The sequence below is a fragment of the Chaetodon auriga genome, chromosome 11, assembly GCF_051107435.1.
Source record: "Chaetodon auriga isolate fChaAug3 chromosome 11, fChaAug3.hap1, whole genome shotgun sequence".
In the NCBI taxonomy this organism is placed as follows: Eukaryota; Metazoa; Chordata; class Actinopteri; order Chaetodontiformes; family Chaetodontidae; genus Chaetodon; species Chaetodon auriga.
In genome coordinates, this window is record NC_135084.1 from 15,996,748 (window position 1) to 16,016,299 (window position 19,552).

Here is a 19,552-nt window from a genome sequence, read left to right on the forward strand (position 1 = left end):
TTTTTTTGGATTTATTGTCTTTTCCTTCAGCAGTGAAACCAAAAATTGGGTCCGGGTACAGGATCCTCCTGGAAGCTCCATTCATGAGGCTCTGGCTAAGTTGTGGGCAGTGGCAAACACACTGACACTCTTGAAGCCCTGAGGCATGGGAACCAGTTTGCAGACCTGTGATATCCTGCAGTGAAAAGCCACACTTTAGCCAGATTTCATCAGTCTGTGGTGTTATGTCACAGAGAGCCTCCACTGAACTCCCACATTAAATCTTTAATACACGGCTAACTTACCACTCAGTTAGCATTGCTGCAACAACTGAACAGTCCCTAAAAATAATGTTGCCCTCTAGCTACTGTACATATGCATAATGTACATCGTGGTAACACAGTACAGTGGCAGCAGCTTCCTGTGAAGCCCCATTTGATATTCCGCAGATATGCTGCAGTTTTCAAAAGGAACCATTTATTAGCTCATGCGGTGGATGTCGGGTGGAGGATGGATATGATGGTTGAGCAGCAGAATTTTCCCCTCCAATGCTGTCAGCGGCTCTTTGCAGGCTGGTCACATGCATCCCCTCGTCTTCTCTGCTCTGGCGTGATCCCGGTGGGGGTCCTCCCTTCTGTCTCACGGACAAACGCACACACACAAAGGTTGAACACATGTAGAGGTTGAAGACGCACACATATGATACGAGCACACACAAAGAGGTGAGGACACGTGCACACGCGCGTGCACATTGTGGCATTTAAGCTCTTGCTGTGCCTGGAGGACATGCTCTAATATTCTCCATCCCTCCACTCGTCTTTCTCTTCAGTTGCTCTCTCGCTCTCATTCTGTCTCTGCCACAAGCCATTTTCTGCCACCTCTTAATGCTCCTCATGTCCCACAGGGGGAAGGGGGGGGGGGCTATCTCTAATATTCTCTCATCCCTCCCTCTATCTCCTGTCATCATCACCTCCATCTTTTCCATCTCCTCCCTCTTTGTCTCCTCTCCTCTTCTGTCCTTTTGGAGTCCTCTGCACACATTCAAGGTCATGGTCACACAGCTGGTCTCTTGGGAAGGCAGCCATTAGACACAGGACGCTGTAGAGGACGGGTGACCTGCCCTTCTTGTATCTAGAGCATACTGTACATCTCAGAGTCCACCTCTGTTAGGATGGTTTAATTCAACAGAGACGCATCTCTCATTGTGCACAAGTAGCTAAAAAAAACATCTTCTTTTTCATGAATTAATGATGCCATAGAGGAACTTTTAGAGGAGATTTTTCAGACAGGTTGTCGTGTCCGTCTGTAACAGATCCCCACAGGCCTCCTCTTCATCTCCCACTGACAGATGCTCATTTTAGGAGCTGTCATCCTGTCAGACCTGAGAGGCTTTCCTTCGTACCGAGCCCCTCCCCGCCCTCTCCCCCGTCAATCATTGCCTCTGTTGCCTAGGTACAACAATATGTGCGCGTCTGTCTCATAAAGGCCACCAGGGTTAAATGGAGCCAATTCCAAGGGTGCAGCATCAGCGGTTGTGTTGGATTTATGAGATGCTTTTTTTTTTTTTTTTTTTTTTTCAGAGATGAAAAACTTTATTGGGGGGGGGGCTGTCAGTTTATTTACAATCATTTCCTGGAGTGACTGTATAAGATGAAATAAAGCACTGTATGCTGTTCCAACAGTAAATTAAATTATGTTGTCAGTTCCCAGGTTTTTGTAGTTGGTAGTTATGTAAATGGACTAGCTGTGTATCCTGAACCTCTTCATGTAATTTTGCATAAGTACATAGTGCATACATAATATTAAGGCTATAAATAATGATCGTTTTTAATTATTGATTCATCTGAAGACTATTTTCTCAACTAATCGATTAATCCGCTCCTAAAATATTTAGTGTACAATTAAGACAAAGACAATTAACAAATACTCAGTTTTAGAAATTGGAATGTGAGGATTGTGGCAATTAGAAAACAAACAAACAAAGAAAAGCTATTACCCATCAGATAATCGTCTAATCGTTGCAGAGCTCTGTTGTTTTTTTACATCTGTGTGTTGGGGTATCACAAAACATGCAAACCAGCATATTAACCGCGGCCGTCCATAAATTCTAGGTCTGCTCGTTGTGGCTTGCTGGTTTGCACCTGTCCTGTTGACGGTGCCAAAGTTCATTTTAAACTGAGTCAGCGCTCTGAAAGTGTTACATTTCACACCGTGTTTGTATTTTCACACATCAGATTCAGGCATAGTCCCAGTAGTATCGCCTTTCAAGTTTTGCAATGTCTGATTCAAATAAATGAGAAGCTTTCACACCAACCAGGAAGTTAAAGATCGGCTGATAGAATCGTGATTGTCTCTCAGCGGGGTCTGTCCGTCAGTCTCTTTCCATCAACACGCCATCCAAAACAATTTAGTCGTGTCTGCTTCCTTGCAGCTGAATCAGCCCCTCTTGCCTCAGGGAGGGGTTCTTCCTGCCGTGGTGGTCATGGCTGACAGGAGCAAGAAGAGAGCGACAGGAAGTTACTGAAGTTGCAGGGACATGAGGAGAGTAGGAAGTGGCTCCTGTGGTGCTCAAAACAACCATTAGTCATGGCGGCAGTGATAGTAATGACAGTGAAAATGTGTAATTTCACTAATCAGTGAAAATTTGATAATGCTGTACCAGAATCAAGGCAATTTAATGTGATGACCATCTGCAATACATCACATTATCTACAACCAGTGAGGAGAATATGAACTTAAAGATTAAATGAACTAAATATCTTGCCATTTCAATTCTACCTCTGTCAGTATAGGTTCATCTGTTTGTGAAACACAGCCCTTGACTGTGCCTTGAATAGTGAGAAATGCGGATGAATGACGTCCTTCTGCTGATTCTCTATTCACCTGGTCCATACCTCAGAGAGAGTCACCGCATGACCTTGGACGGTAACACAAAAGGAGCTGGCTGTGGGAGGAGAAGATATGAACAGAGAAACCAGAGACAGCGCTGTGGATCAGTTGAAGCCTATTTTCCCCTCCTCCACTCTGACCACACAAATCAAATATCAAAGCTATTTTCTTCAAAATAGCCTTGCATGTTCAGCAGCTACTGAGAAGAAATAACAGCAGATTAGATGTATCAGGCCATCTGGATTTACGTTCCGGCACTGAAATTCTACTTTGGTGTTGATTGTAGATGTTTCATAAAGAATCCTGGTTCATTCCTGTCTCTTACATCTTGTTTTTCTTTTGGTCTTCCACTCTTCTCCATTAGACTTTACTATAATTGACTGTGACTGGGAGTCTACAGTGGATTTGGATGATGAAAACAACTCAGACACACACACAAACCAGTGCACGACTTACTTAGGCTTCAGCTTCTATCCTGCCTATTTCTGTCCTTCACTCCTCTCATAATTTATGAATTAAAAGTCTGGACGTATGATTGGCTTTGCTATGCTGACGAGCAAACAGACTAAACTATTGTGTTCTGTTTGCCTATTTTATTTATAAAAGTAGGGACTATTTTAATGCTACATATAATTAGGAGAGTGCAATTTTAATGGAGTTGTCTCTTAGCATTCATGTCATTGGAAAGTGTTCAGAGGCTATCTGTCAGCAGACTGAGCCTCAGACAGTCTGAAGTGAACTTTCCAGTACTCTGATAGTCTGAGACTGGGTTGTCTTTGGTCAAGGTTGTCTGAGAACGACAGCTCTCAGATGTCTCAAAAAATATTTGTTTTTCTGCCTTAAATTTGTGCAAAAGTCTGTTAAACAGACACTTGCACTTATTGATATTCTGAAAACAAAAGTGTGTGCGGCTCCTTTTATTATTAGTCACCATCGACTTTACAAAGCTGTCCATGTTTGGTAATTCTTATCCAACTGCTAAGAGTGCTCTGGTATGAATCGGCATGCCTGCGCTGCATCTGTTAAGTCACATATTGGGAATCAGTAGTCTGGGTTGAGTTATGCATTGTGTGACTTGAATACGGAGTGTTTTTCTGAATGTCATATCACACCTGCACATGCGTAGCCATCCGGAAGCCCTCCTGCCATTTGAGGGAGGCCGGAGGGAAAGGGGAGATCACGGCGTGTGCTGATGTATGGATGTATGCCATCAAAGTTTAACGGCGGTTTCATTTGTTGACACTCCCCCAGCGAGACAGCTCACACTCTCACCTCGTGCAGCGACATGTGATTCTGTTTCCTTTTGTGTGTAAACGGCCGCTGGCGGCAGACACATGTAGGAATATTTGTTATGAAAGCAAACACTTGTAATGGATGCAAATGTTTGCTCTGCAATGCAAACATTGTGACAGTGTGTTGATTGAGGGGATGCTGTAGAGTCGTCCGTCCATCCGTTTTCTGTTTTCACTGATGTGAATTACTCTGAGCATATCTGTATTGAATATGGATGAATATACACTGACTGCAGCTCTTTCCATTAGTTTGAGACCTGCTATAAAAGGCGGATGTATATGGCTGTGTGTTTAAGGCCAAAGGAAAGCAGAAACAGTGCGCTGCTCTGGCCAGAGGCCTCCTTGGCTGTGGAGCTCTGAAATCCTTTCTGGCTGAGGCATCAATCGGACATTTTGGAGCTCCTCTTTCTGGATAACCCAGCGAGCCAGGCCGGATTAATGAACAAGCTTATCCTGATGCCGCACAGTACTGACCGGCATTCTTGACTCCCCACTGAGGATTCCCACTCATGTAATCTTGGGAAACCCATTAAGATTCTTAGAAAGTTTTTTGTTTTAGTGTTTGACAGAAATAAAAACAGAAATATTGTAGTTCAGATCAGATTTCTTCCCCTAACTACATGACACACAAGGATTTTTGTTTTGATGTGGACCTCTAGAAGCTCTGTAATAGCAGCATGCAAATCAGATCACAGTTGTGCTGCCTCATTAGCCCCAGGCTTTAGATTTTATTAAAATTTTGTACAAGTAGGTTATAAATTAACTAAAATAGCTTCAGATTAAAATTCCCAATTTTCTTCCTAATGCTATGGGCGAAGGCTGTATTGGAGATGATAATTGAACAGTGGGGGTCCCTGAGACTTGGATGAATTGATTTTAAACCTCTGAGGCTTGTTTAGATTAAAAATAAAATGGACGAAAAGTAATGCGTTTTATGGCAGAGGAATTCCTGTTTACACAGGAAGTAAATGCATCGCTTTGCTTTCCAAAAATTAATCTCCCACAGGGGAATATAAACCGATGACAACTTGTACTTTAAAAGATGTCTGGACTTTGGGTGGTACAAGTTGCACACAATTATACCAGATTATCTACCAGAGGCTCACAGAAGATTTTGAAGCCAATCCTCCAATCCAAGTTGAGGCGATTAATAGAAAGAAAATGATGATTTAACCTTTGACCCCACCAATAAGGCAAAATTGCCACTAAGGGCATTTTTGACAGAGTGCTTTCATGGGAGAGGGCAATGGGGTGACCGTTCTGTGTGTCTAAAGCCAAGGTGGGTGACCCTTTTTCATCTATTTTTGCACACAAGTTCTCCAATTTAGTAGGGTGATTTTAATTTAAAGATTTAGATTTTATGATATGACAACACTGTGGTCAAGGTTCAGTTTGGCTGAGGCACAAAAATGCCTGGTATGGGGTCGGGAAAGATCATGGTTTTGGTTAAAATAACTACTGTACTTAGTTAATGTTAATGTTACGCCCGCCTTCAATTGAAAACAGTACAAAGAGAATATATTCAACATTTTACCTCATCAGCATCATTTTTTGCAAATACATGCTTATTCTGAATTTGATTTGATTCCACAATTAGATGGATATTAAGTAAATGATACCATGATGGAAGATTTTATCTGTATCCTCCATCTTTAACCACTGCTTCCACCACACTTCTCTCTATCCAGGTGTGTTTAGAACAAGGTGCGTCTTCAGCACTGTCTCAACATGACAAAGAGAAATAGAAATCTGTCCATCTGGATTACTTTGAAGTGAAATGCAGAGGAGATTGGGAGGGGGGGTTGTTTCACCGCTCACTTGACCTGGGTAGTTGGCCTTAATGTGAAGCGATTATTCCGTACGTTGTCAGCACGCATCACCTGACTCTGCTTTCTCCCTGTCACAGGGTGCACTTAAGGGACAGAGGAAGTCATTAGATGGGATCCCTGTTGGAGGAGGATGTTTTTTTTGGCTTAGTTTTCAGGCCACTTCATTTTGCTTCCAGAAACGAGCTGTGATGAGCTCTTAAATTCTTTAGACTTCCAGATAAACTCAGAGCGTCAGACTCCCACGTGTGTTTATGCATGTAAGTTGGTGTTATGTGTTAACAGTTCTGATGGTGTCATGTGAGAGCTGCCACCTCCAGCCCACTTGCTGGAACCTGAGACTCGCACACATTGAAGTGCCCGCGCACACACACGATTTCCCGCTGCCCTCTTTTACACTTCCAGTCTTCTAGTACCCCTCTAAAGTGCACCTCGGAAAACATCTGACAGATTTAGCTTTGCACGTTAAATATAGAAAGGGATACGCCAATGAAAACCTACACGGCTATTAAAGAGAAAACATAGACATCACGTCCGAATGAACACGGTGCCGACATTTTCCACTTTGTTGCTAAGAAACATGACTCACTCACGCCATCTCATCACATTTGAATCATGAAATGTGGATATAAACAGCCTCATTAAGTAATTTACAACTATAACAGATGCAGCGACAGCTATACTTAGCAGTCCCTCTATTGCTGTGGAGTTTCTTTTTTTAATTTCTCCCTTTCATTTGTAGGGAATGCCCCTCTGACATTACCCTTCCTGTAGGTTTCCCCTGAGTGTTATTTCATTGGTCCTGATTTGCAGTGGCGTTTGCTCGCTTGGTTGTCTTTGGTAGATTGTGGATTTGAGGTCGATGGCTAGCCCTCGTAGACACTGTGTGGAGAAAGAGTGTGTGTGTGTGTGTGTGTGTGTGTGTGTGTGTGTGTGTGTGTGTGTGTGTGTGTGTGTGTGTGTGTGTGTGAGAGAGGGAGAAAGGTTGGGGGGATGGGGTGGAGGGGTGGACCGGAATTCACAGTTGAATAACTGGGTCAGTTTAAGATGATGATGCTTCTTATCTACTCAGCTCATCGCTGGGTGTTCACCGTTCACTGTTCACTGCTCAGCTTTTGAGCCATACTTCTCTTCGCCTCTCTCTCCTGCCTCTCTTTCTCCCTTTCTCTTTGACGCTGCTGTATAGAAGCACAGACTGCACAAAATGCACACATGCATTTCAGCGCCATGCTTAAAATGGTGCTTCTCCATGTCGGGCTGGCTGACAGCGTCAAGTTTCACTGAGAAAGACGGCTTTCGTCTGTAGTCAAGTTGCTGATGTCCACTCAGCTTGTGGAATCCGGTTGTGTTGAAAACTATTTTTAAAGTACTCTCTCTGCAGCATTAAAACAGTGCTCCAGTGATTTAGCATTGCACTCCTACAACATTATTGGACTCACGAACAAAAGTATCAGAGTTGATGCAGCAGAACCAGAGTTATTGTCTTTTTTATCCACGCATCTTCTTCCTTGTTAAAACCTGGTACCTGCATTACCCACAATGCAACATACTCCAGTAAAGTTTCAGTTGGAGAGTTGGGTGTGTTATGCTAGTAGTGTCTAATGTAGCTTCCACCTTAAGCAAAGATCAGGAGCGGGCCTCAGAGATCTGGTAACCCCCTTCTAACCCAGCTGATGCTGACAATTTAGCAGACTTTGCGCAGAAAGCTTTATCTAATTTGTACACATGTACAGTGTGTGTAAAAATGTTGTATCTATGTTTACTCAGTCCAGTTTTGGTGTTCATCTTGCACCTGCAAAATACTCACTCACTATAAGCATACCAGGCCATCTTGTGGGTAAAATGCATATTTTAATTCCTGTATAGACAACAGGGTGGTATTCGGATCAGATAATGCACTCCAGCCAAGTGTTTCCCTTCCTGATGAGACCGGTGAAGTGCTTTCAAAGCCTGATGTTATCGTTGAGTTTCAGCTTGAGCCTTCTCCCCATCTCCTTTGTGTGGAGCATCATTAATTGTCTCTGGCTCGTAAGGTTATTCCAGCCCTGCAAAACTGTGTGGCCAGGATGGCCATCATCCTCCATTCAAGCAGTAAAACCATTAAAAATGCAAGGGTATGGGAGTATTTACTTAATACCTCAGGCACAATGCATTGGATCAATCCAAAGGAACATCACATGAAAGTAATCAAGCTCCCATCATCAATAATGAATGGCACAATCAGCAGGGACAGTGGGCTCCTATTGTGAGACGGCTGAATGGGAGAAAAGATCTCAGGGGAGGAAGCATTGTGCATCGCTACATTGGTCAGCTGTTGCAAAGATGATGATTATGATGATGGTGATGATGATGATGATGATGATGATGGTGCTGATGTGAACTATAATGTTTGCAAGTGCAGCTTGCTGGAGGGGAATATTGTGGCACATGTCACCATTTTTCCGAGGCTGTGGAACAAGAGGAAGCTGACAGTTACGTTTAATGGCTAACATCCAAACAGGTCCTCGTTTCCTCACATCAGCAGGATTAAATTTGAATAGAAGTTTCTGTGTTTGTCTATGTTATAATATACTGTCCTCTGTAGTATCGCATTATCACAAATGATGCAAGTTTATTGTATTTGATATATTTAGTCTGTATTGATATGATGTCCATAATTTTAATGTAATGCTGTATGTTTTTACATTATATATAAGCATTATTTTCATATATTATGCTACTTTTGAATTGTTGCAGCTGTGCATTTGTTATGCAGGTTTCTGAAACCAAGCGGCATTAATAGCCTGGTCTGATTTAAATTCATTTAAATAGATTCACAAACAAGTGTAATAATTGAATTCCCTTTGGCTGTTTCAGATGCTTGTACTGCAGGTTGCCTTATCTTATACATATGACTCATATATAGTCGTTGAAACATTATACAGACCACAGTCCTGCAGGGTCACAATCTCACACAATGCAAGCATTGACTCAGTGTAGCACTTGAAGAGTCCATGTCAACACTTGATAACTGTGGTCCTCTCTAAGCACTTCTCTCAACACTCTGGACGCACATTATAGCGGCTCTTCTGTACAGTTGTGCATACATGTGCGTCCTTTCTTTGCTTTCTATGGCTTGACTTCACTCTGCCTGCATTCAACAGGCTGTATTTGCTGACAAGAGGGTGAGCATTCATTATTTAGCACATGCTTTTTGAAAATGTCCCCCGTTCTGCAAATTACAGGAGGGAAGTCACTGTTTAATTACAGATACTGTAACTAGCGTTGGCTATTGTGTCCACCCCACCTGCATACTTTGAGAGTACATTCATAAGCAGAGTCGAAGATGTTTTCTGCTCCATGCATGAGAGTAATTTCTCCTCCGTCTGTCTTTCTCTCCTCAGGTGGTGTTAGTCTTTGCACTCAGCATCGGGGCCCTTGGAATATACTTTATAGATTCTTCAGAGTAAGTATCAATCTCATATCTTCTTTCTCTCCAGCTGCTATTCTGCTGATGAAATACATGCAAAATTAAGTTTGCATATATTTGTTGCATGCATTTACACTGTCTCTGAATGATAGGTGCACATGCGTCCTTACTAACTCCACACTCTGCAATCTCTCAAATGCTAATGCACATATTCACACCCCCACACAAGCGCTCACAAGCAGAGATGCACACACATACAGTACACACACACACACACACACACACACACACACACACACACACACACACACACATCTGCATCTGAGGATTTTTCAATGGGAGGCCTGTCAGTTTCCATGGTAACAGAGACAGGCAGATATTGTACAGTATGTGTTGGGGAGCTTGCTCGATGTGTGTGTGTGTGTGTGTGTGTGTGTGTGTGTATTGTCAGTTTATGCGTATCCCTGGCTGGCAGTCACCCAGAGACAGATTGCAGGCCTGGCATCTCTCCGATAACCACTGCAGCTACTTTCACACCATCCAGACCCAAACTGTACCTTTTAAAGGGATATTTTGGGATTTTTCTGAATTTTTGAAGTCTTGTGAATTTCTCTCTGGTGGAGATATTGACATGTTAGTTTGGCAGTGAGTCCCATGGTTGGCCCATAGTGGTGAGATGCTGCAGCTAAAAATATTTCTCTCAGTGTAATCACTTTGATTGCTGGTGCGATATGGGAATGGGTATTTTGTCTGTACAGTAGTCACATTCAGCTCTTTGTTCAACAAACAAAACAATTTTAACATGAAATAAACCTACTTAAAAATATCTATTAATGGCTGGCTTTTATGTAGCATTTTTATAGTTGTATAGTTTTATTATTTATGCTTAGTTTATTTATTTTCATAATTTTATTTTGCACTGTTAATCGTTATTATTTATTTTATTATGTTAACATTTTACTGGTTTACTAGGCTAAAATACGTTTATTTTGTGTAGTATTTTACACTTTGATTTTATAGTTTTTATTGCTTTTATTATCTGAACTACCCAAGCTATCTGAATTGCATTTGATTTGTTTGAAAGGTGCTATATAGATAGAGTTTGATTGCATGCATACATACAGAATAACCTTTTTTCCACAATGGGCAATGGCGTAATTTTTTGCATGAAGCAGCAGAACAGTCGCATGTATTTTTCCCAGTCTTATTTAATTTAAGGTGCTATTTCATACTGTGTGTTTGCTGAAGGCAATTTTGCACCTCCTGACTTCAGTAGGCAGAACATCCTGTAATAGATGGTTCCCCTCACCTTCGGAGTACCGCGGCTCAGAGTGCACTGATTTTAATTAATGCAAAAGAGGCGATTTTTCTGTATTGTTTCCAATTATGTAGAAGCTGTTGCATGTGCCTCTGGCAATGAAATGACCAAAGATGTGTCACCATGCCCTACACACTAACTGTGTGCATCTGACTGCACTTTATAATATTTCATGCACCATTAATTTCCAAAATAAAGCATCAAATATTTGCTGTAGTGCCTGCAGTTATGGAAAGTTGACTGCAAATGGACCATAACAGGTTGATCATGATACTGTATTGTATTTTTCATCATATTGGTTCCTGCGTTGGCTGTTGTGCAGCATGTTATCTTAAAGTATTGCCTAGCTCCCTGTTGTTTGTTTTCACTTTCATACAATATCTGTGAACTTTGAAATTGTTCTCCTGAGGGAACTGAGAGTCTAAAACAGGGTCAGAGATGTAACATTCTCAAAATAAGTACATCTAAAATGCAATCCAACTTGTACAGTGTTATCTTAGCAGAAGTGGGAAATTATTCCTGGCATGAATCCAGTCACCCATTTGTACCTGAGGATAAAAACCTTTATTTCCTCCTGTATCTTTCTCTATATATCCCTCTGTTGCTCCCTTTCTTATTTTTCTCTCTGCCATATTTTAGAAAAAAAGGGGGGCTTGAGAAGCAAATTGACATCTTGCTAAAGTGTATAATCTCTTTTTGTATTCAGATGATGACTGGGGATGCAGAGTAATTTCCTCAATCAGTCAGTGCCTATGTGAATGATCAATAACTTGTTCAAATTTTCCAAAATTAGCAGCCACAGAGAATGAATGGGGTGCAGGCAACAGGCATTTATTGCAGCTTGGGTGAAATTAAACCTCCAATATGCCATCAAGATAAATGACAGCTTGTGCCGTGCTGTTTCATTTGTAATGTTCTGGTCATGAAGCAAATATCACCTGATCGGACGCACTGGAAGATCGTACCACATATCCATATGATTGACTGCACTGTGTGCTTCAGATATGGAAAGGTTCGAATGCATGTTAATGAGGTCTAGAATCACATCACGTGATCAACAGGCTAACCTGACATTTTAGCATGCTTCCTTAACAGATATGCAAACATTGATAAAGTTTCCATAAGACAACAAAGGAGGATGGTTGAAAGAATGAGGTTTGCAGAGACGTACCATGCAGAACATCAAACATGCACGGCAAAAAAAAAACAAAACAGGAGAGTTAGTTTTTGTTTTGCTGCAGAGCTCACAGTAGTATTTCCCCATCGTATTTTGTATCTTAAAATGCACTTTGAGTGGATTTCTACGCGAGTCGGCTTCCCTCAGGCATCGCCCTGATCTCTCTGTGCTCCCATTAAGCTGAGGCCCTCTCTATCCTCATCATCGTGATTAGTTCAAGCTTGTCACTTGAGTGTGCACATCCTCTCAGGGGCACTACTGATCAACCCAGAGCAGGTTCACACAACTCCGGGAGCTTTGACATCCTAAACAGGGCAGGGCTTGTGTTCTAGCCATTCTTTCACTACAGGAGCTGGAGCCTCTTACGTGCTCCCCATCCATTGTTCCATGTCTTTGAGCCGACCTGACACTAAATCTGCCTCAATGGCCTCTTGAGAAAGCCCCATTTTTGTCTCTCTCAGAATCTTGTATACGTAATATCAAACAGCCAAAAATGTCTTAAGTTGCCAACCTCTGAATAATCCAAGATGCGTCATGTGGGCCATCAAGGACAAATGGTTCCCAATTATAATTATGAGAATGATGTCACGTTCACACTAGCTGTCACAAGTGAACAGCACCATTGTCCAACAACAAAGCTGGAAAAGAGTTCAGTGTTGGATCTCAAGTAAATCTTCGACTGAAAAGTTCTACTTTAATTAAACTTGAATTTCTGTCCATTTTCTCCAGGAATATTCTGCTCAAGGACACAAATATTGAAATCTGCTCTCCCTCTGATTATCATCTTGTGTGTGGGATTGCATGTGCATTCACTGCATGCATAAATGATCTGACTCACATTCATCATACCCCCATGCTCAAATGCTAAAAATTCTCTAAAGATGACCTTCTCTCCATTTAGCTTCCTTGCCACTAAATGTTAATGACTGAGGAAATCGATGAGCGAAGATTTATAGGTCACCCTTTTAATGGCAGTAATTACTCCACCAAACATTGAGGTACAGACTCACGAACTATTCAGGCTCAACAGTTTGCTTCCCCCCTTCTCTTCCAAACTGCCACTTTGGCCATCAGATGAAGTGAACATCATTCTGAAATCGTCTGTGAAAAAGGCAACAGTAATGGGAAGGATTATGGTTCAGTCCCTGTGGTAACAGTGAAAAAGAGACATGTGGTGGAATAAGTGCATGTGGGTTGGACCTTGGGAGGCTGGAGCTGCACGATGGGCTTTTATGTCTACTTCAGTGAAGCAGGGTAGCCCCTTGGGGCAAGGACACTCTCTCTCTCTGTCTCTCTCTCACACACACACACAAACTGGGTAAAACGCTGACGAAAACACACCTTTCTAATGGCCGGGCACCAGTCTCCCAGGAGTTGCTTTGTTTCTCGCGTTTCGACAGGTGGGGCTTTCCTAGCAGGAGCTCTGTTGGCCAATATCCTGCAGCAAAGATCCACAGAGCAACACAGCAAAGCCTTCAGTGGATGCAGGTAGACAGTTTGAAAGGAGGGAATTGTTAATTGGCTGCCCTCCCACTTGAGCACAGAGATTACTAGTCATTGACTTGGCAACAGTGTTGTTGTTGTTGTTGTTGTTGTTTTTTTTTTGAATGGATGGGAATGAATATGTAGCTTCTCAAAGAATGACTGTCCATCTGTTTGTTTTGACAAAGTGGTTGTTTACCACAGTCCTGTGCAGCACATAATAATGTATGATAACTGCCTTTTCTGTTCCTCTGCAGCAGACTTCACTTGCCAAACTGATGCTATTTTGGTGATATTTTCAATGGGAGGATACTGCGTCCTCTCCCGCCCACATCTGAATCTGCTTTAATACCTTGGCTCATCCCTCATCCTTCATCCCTTCTTTTCCCTCCTCTGTGCTCCCATGAAACAAATAGAGAGGAATGTAGGACAAAGTCTCTGCAGGCTGCTCTTAAAGGGATGCCCTTGTTCCTGCTCCACTTCCGTTTCTATTTCTCTCGTCTCTCGATCCCTCCCCGCCACACGCACAGACTACTGCATGCACACACTTGCATAGTCACGTTAACTCGCGGCGGCGCACACATGTATAGGCACACAAACACAATTTTGCCTCTGCCTAAGAGGCCTCATAAGCAGCGGCCTGTGCCTGTAACTCTATCATTAGTGTGCGATCAATGTCAGCACTGAAAAAAGAAACAGTGCCTAATGACTAATTAATGGGGTAAGGTGAGAAATATGGCTGAGCAGTGAGACAAGCTTGGCAGACATCGTCGCGATGAGGGGTAACCTATGAGGACCTCTCCTTCTTGGGGTGTAAGGTGTGGATGGAGTCCCTGAGTGGAGCAGAGAAAACCACGTAGACTTGCAGATGAAAACGTTTCCAAGTGGCTTTAGATTTAAATCCACAGTAAGAAATTACTCATTTCAAAACCACATATCCAACAATTTTCTAAAATCCCTCCATTTTAGTACTTTTCCCCACACTTTTAGGGAGATTTTCTCACTCTGAATGACAGAGTTATTATCAACATTTGCTCTGAAAAAAGAGCCAATATGAAATGTTAACACGGCACTCGTAGATAATTAGCTTTTGTGAGTGTTAGGGAACATCACAGTGCTGTTTTATGATCATGGAGACTCTCCCTGTAGACTGCAGATCTGAGCATGAGCTGTGGACGGTTCCAACAGCAGCCTTTCTGGGGTCCTGCTTATCTCACGTGTGGTGAAGCTGAACATTAGTGCAATGGTATTACACGTTAGCCGGAAAGTATCATTCTAATAAGAGTGAAATTACCCTGGCTGTCACTCTGTCGGGGGAAATGCAGCTTCAGTGCATGAAACACTGATTGAAGTCTAATGAAAGAAATTACCGGAGCGATTGCTCTGCAATTTGATATTTTTTCAGGTATCAGTGCACGCTGAGTGGTCCAGCCTCTTTGTTTGTCAAAGTCACCGTGGCAATATAAAGGCCATTTGCTGTTGCAGTTGCCTGATATCCCTCAATGCTGAGCGGAAGGGCTAATTTTAGACCACAGCATGAACGCAGCATGAGCCACAACATTCAGTCAACTTAATAAACTGAAATGATTTAAGTGCCTTTGTGGCCTCAGTGTCAATTCATGTTAATACTTCCAGCCTCCACTCAGAGTGTTCAATGTTTCAGCCCCCCCCCAAAAAAGAAAATAAGAAGAATTTTATGGCTGTTAATTAATTTACTGTATACCGCTTTTATATTATTTGAGACTTCAGCTGGATCCCATATGTAATAAATAATTTAACAGCTTGAGACAGCATGAAAACTTGCCATTTTGTACCCCCCACCGTTGTCACCAAATGATTTTGCATAATTACACAGATTGCAAATTGCTTTGTTAAGGAGTGAGCAGCCCATGAATCACGCACATTTAGATTCACATTTAGATTCCTGCTAAAAATCACATATCTAGTGTACTACTACAGAACCTTTCTGTGGGTTGAGTTTGTGCCACAGTTGTGCCACAGATGAACCACATTGGACAAAGGTTTGAAGCAGACCAAGACCCACCAGTCTTCAAATAATAGCTTGCAGAGCAGTCAAAACAACAAGACCCTTGAGGTACTAAACTGATTAGTTTCCTATTATCCATGTTCAGTTTCAAATCATTTGCTAACTTTTCTTGTCTCAGTGCTGGGATGAACTCAAAACCCAGCTTGAAAATGCAATTATTATATTTAGATAAGAATTCAAATTAAAGTAAGAATTTAGCCACAGAATAAATGATTTGCAATTTATCTAAAAATTTTTTTTTAGTCCTAAGGGAAACATTTCTTTTCCTAATGAGGGGATTAGGAGCGTTTGGTATAATTACTTGATGAATACATTTTGTAGATTTGTTTTTGTACTCATTGAAGTTTTTTTTTAAACATAAGGAGGTCTAAATGGATTGAATGACCTGAAATTAGAAGAAACTGGAAGAGGGCGCTCAGTAGAGTGCAGATCTCCATCAGATGTGGGTGCGGCACAGGGAGTGCAGGGCTGACTGTGTGTCTACTATGTCGACTTCAGAGTAGTGGAATGAACAGGACACAATTCCAGCACACCAGTGATGCAAAACATAATTTTCCTAGTGAAAATCCACCAAGTCTAACGGTGTCCCGAGTGGAAACAAGATTCCAAACTGAAGCAGTTATTGATCACTTGTGTATCCAACAAGCTGGCTAAGAGCAGCGAGGAGTCAGCGGTCAATGGCGGTATGAAACTGAGTAGTCAATAACGTACATTTTTCAAAAACTGTGAATCTTCTGCACATGAGGTCCTTGAGCCTGCCAGTAATTATACCAGACCGAACAGGTCCAGGAGCATGTGAGATTAGCTGCAGATAGATACACATATGCACACATGTACGCACACATGCTCAAAGGCACGATCCCCTCCAGGCGATAATAATACAGCGACGCCAACTTAATTCGCTTGACCGCGTTAATCAGTGTGCTGGTAAAGCTTTTCTCTCTTTTGGATATGGCATATAACCACAGCTTTTATCTCTTAATTGGTTGGTGTTCAAATGTGTGTAGTTTAGCTATTGTACTGTAACAGTGGCTTCTGAATAAATTCATAAACTAGTGTAAGTGTCATTTCTCCCTTGCAAAGCTGTAGCTCCTTTTCTTTAACATTCTTGTCCTTATTTTTCTAACATTTACTCTTTCATTTCAATTTCATTGCATTATTGGACGTACTGTATGAAGCTGTGGTTTCTGTTAGTGTTATGCTATTTCCAGTCACACACTAATCCTTTCAACTCTAAAATAAATAACATCTTTGTAGAGGAAACGCTTGAAGCAGGATACAAGTCATTTGCATTTGGGTGAAAAATTCGAGTTATCTACTTTTAGCCTCTCTGGGGAGGTTTTATTTGTCCATTGCCCTTGTAGGTGCGAAAGTATTTCTTATTTTGGTAATGGTGCCTTGACCTAAATCAGTCATTTAAGTACTAACCTGGCCTTCTTTCAGCTTCACAGACCCCTCCTTGCTGCGTCCCTTACACGTACATGCACTACCCTCAGGAGAGGGTATGAGATTGCTGCATGACATTCAGTTATTATGCTCAAATCCCATTTGAAATACATTCACATCTGCCTGTTTGGTTTGTATATTGATTGTATGGGGTGACTTGAATACTAAGAAAAGAGCCTATGAATTTGTAACTCCATTCCAGGATGCTTATGAGGTGCTTACTAGAGCAGTAAGACATTTGTGAGATATGAAGAATGACTCAGATTTTGGAGTCGTTGTGAGCATTAGTCAAGCAGGCAGCGGTGTGTTGTTGTTATTGTTTTCTCAGGGGGCAACCTTGCTGTTGCTCCTGCAGCTAGCCAAGGTCATGTGCAGGCTAACGAATGGCTGGCTCCTGCTGACTGACCAAAGGTGTTCAGGACTATTTTTAGAAAATCATCAACATACTCCTTTGCCCTTGTGAACAAATGAGTTTTACCTCTCCGGCTGCGCTTTCCTGAGGCAGGAGGAGTTCCTGGTCCAAGGAGGTTAACGTGGGGAAATAGTTTATGTTAATGGACGTACAGTCCATCTTCTGCAGCCTTCCCTCAGGCAAACGCCGTTCCTGTATCTGTCTGCATGTAAGTGTGTGTACATGTTAGTGTTATCTAATAAGCAGAGTATATAACATATATGAGACAAATTCTCCTCAGTACCTCTGGGAGCCTGGTCCCCCTCCCTTTTCACATCACTTTCACATCTTCCCCTCTTCCTCTCCCTCTGACTGTCACTACCTCTCTTCTCTGCCTGCCTCTTTTATCTCCCCCTGTCTTGCTGCTGTCTTTCTTTCTCTCTCTCCCCTCTCTTCCTCTCTCTTTCTCGCTCTCCTCCTCCTGTGAGGCAGGATGGTGTAACCCCAGGCTGTGCCAGGGCTTAAGGAGTAATAAGAACTGCGGTGGGCAGATCTATTTTCTGCAGGACACTGGCAGCGTGTGACCAGGAATCCCTCGTGGTTGTGGAGTGTGAAGTGACATTGAAAGCAGGAATCAGGATTGTGTCTTGTCTTACATGCTCCTTATGTAGCAAAGAGACACAGATAGTTGGCCACAATAAAAGTAATTCTGAAATCCAATACAACAGCCCTGTGATACATAACACATTTGAGGAGCTTATAATGCTCCGGCTTTTGTCCAGACTATACCAGTGAAGTGATGGGTGAACTCTGTGGGCAGACATTGCACAAAAACTCTGGTCGCTAGCGGGAAAGTTGGACGTGCCACATAACGACATTCACACTGGACACATTATGTCCTGTACTGACACTGAAAGTTGGCACTGGACATGTGCTGCTGAATCATCCAGTATGAACCCTATTCTCAGGGACACTGGACTGTGTTTTATAGGCCACAGCTGATAATGCAATACATATACCTATACAAAAATCTTAATTTTTAATTTTTATTTTTGCCACTTAGGAACATCTTCCAGGCCAGGCCAAAAACTGCAGTTCCTCAAGTGGCCACTTGAAGCTGACTTCAAAAGCGAGTCAATCCCCATAGACCCCATATTAAAATGCCCAAATTGACAGCAGAAATAAGCACATTTACAGTCTGGTACAAAAAATGGTTTTGGTCTCTGTTAATTTCCTCATTCAGGGGTGATTTTTATATCTCACTCATTTAAATTATAATAAGGCTTCAAGTTGTGCATAATTATGGGCATGGCTGCTTTGAATGACAGCTAGCTGCTAGCATTCTGCAACCAGGCCGCATTTGACCATTCACTCATTTCTGGTTCTGTTATGGTGTCCACTGACTCCTAACGCAAATATCTGGTTATTTAGCTGCTAAATGCTCCACTGTCTTCATCAGCTAGTTGCTAACTTGGTCTGTCTGCCAGTGCTGAACAGCTGCCTGCCGTGGCTGGAAACAAGGTTGATGAGAGCAGTGAGACAGTAGCTTTAGATTGAATTAAATAAATGCATTATTTGGAAATATTGCTTTGATGTTAGTAGAGAAACGATGGCTCACTATTAAGCTGTCTGTGAATAGGTGATGAGTCACAGCTCTACTCATACAGTAGATCTAATTCCGTCTATTTGTTTTTTTTTTTTTTACTCCATCTATTTGCTCCTCTGTATGCAGAATTGTGTTCAAGAAGTATTTATCTTGACAGTTGATGCAGTTAAAGATTATGGCCTGCCGTATATATACAGTATAACTAGTTTACTTTTCAGTCCTTGTCGCCATTTTTATGAAGCACATTCAGCCGCTCCTCAATAATAGACTGTGTGAACCACTCCCACCCTCCGCTGACGAACTCTTAATTCCCTATTGTGCTTCTGAGCTTAAGAGAGAAACCACAGGTCTGCCTGATGCCTCTTCCCACTACTTTAGTTAATGATAAGCTGTACTATCAAACAGCGATTAGAAAAATGACTAAATTAAGGCTCTCAGAGTGTAGTCATTGTGGTATCTTATAACGCAAAATCAAGTCAAATTCAATGCACCACTCAGCCCCTGCTGTGAGCTGCCATGCTCCCTCTGTGTTATTGAGAATGCTTTGGGTCACGTGACTGTAGATGAGCCGTTATTCAGAATTAGGCCAGAGTTGGGCCCAAGGGGAAATGCCACAGTGACCACTCCAAATGGTGTCTTCAGTGTGCTGTGCACCATCTGTGTGTGCGTATGTACTCATATGTGCTTGTA

At 42.1% G+C, this 19,552-nt stretch overlaps 1 protein-coding gene across 18 annotated transcripts in view; it reads left to right on the plus strand.

Moving 5' to 3' along the window:
* The window catches only part of kcnma1a (potassium large conductance calcium-activated channel, subfamily M, alpha member 1a), a 131,880-nt gene that overhangs the window by 48,820 nt on the left and 63,508 nt on the right, over positions 1 to 19,552 (plus strand). For all 18 annotated transcript variants that reach the window (XM_076743852.1, XM_076743853.1, XM_076743854.1 and 15 more), the window contains exon 3: positions 9,370 to 9,431. In XM_076743852.1, coding sequence (XP_076599967.1) covers positions 9,370 to 9,431 — 62 coding nt within the window. The remainder of the gene's footprint in view (positions 1 to 9,369; positions 9,432 to 19,552) is intronic.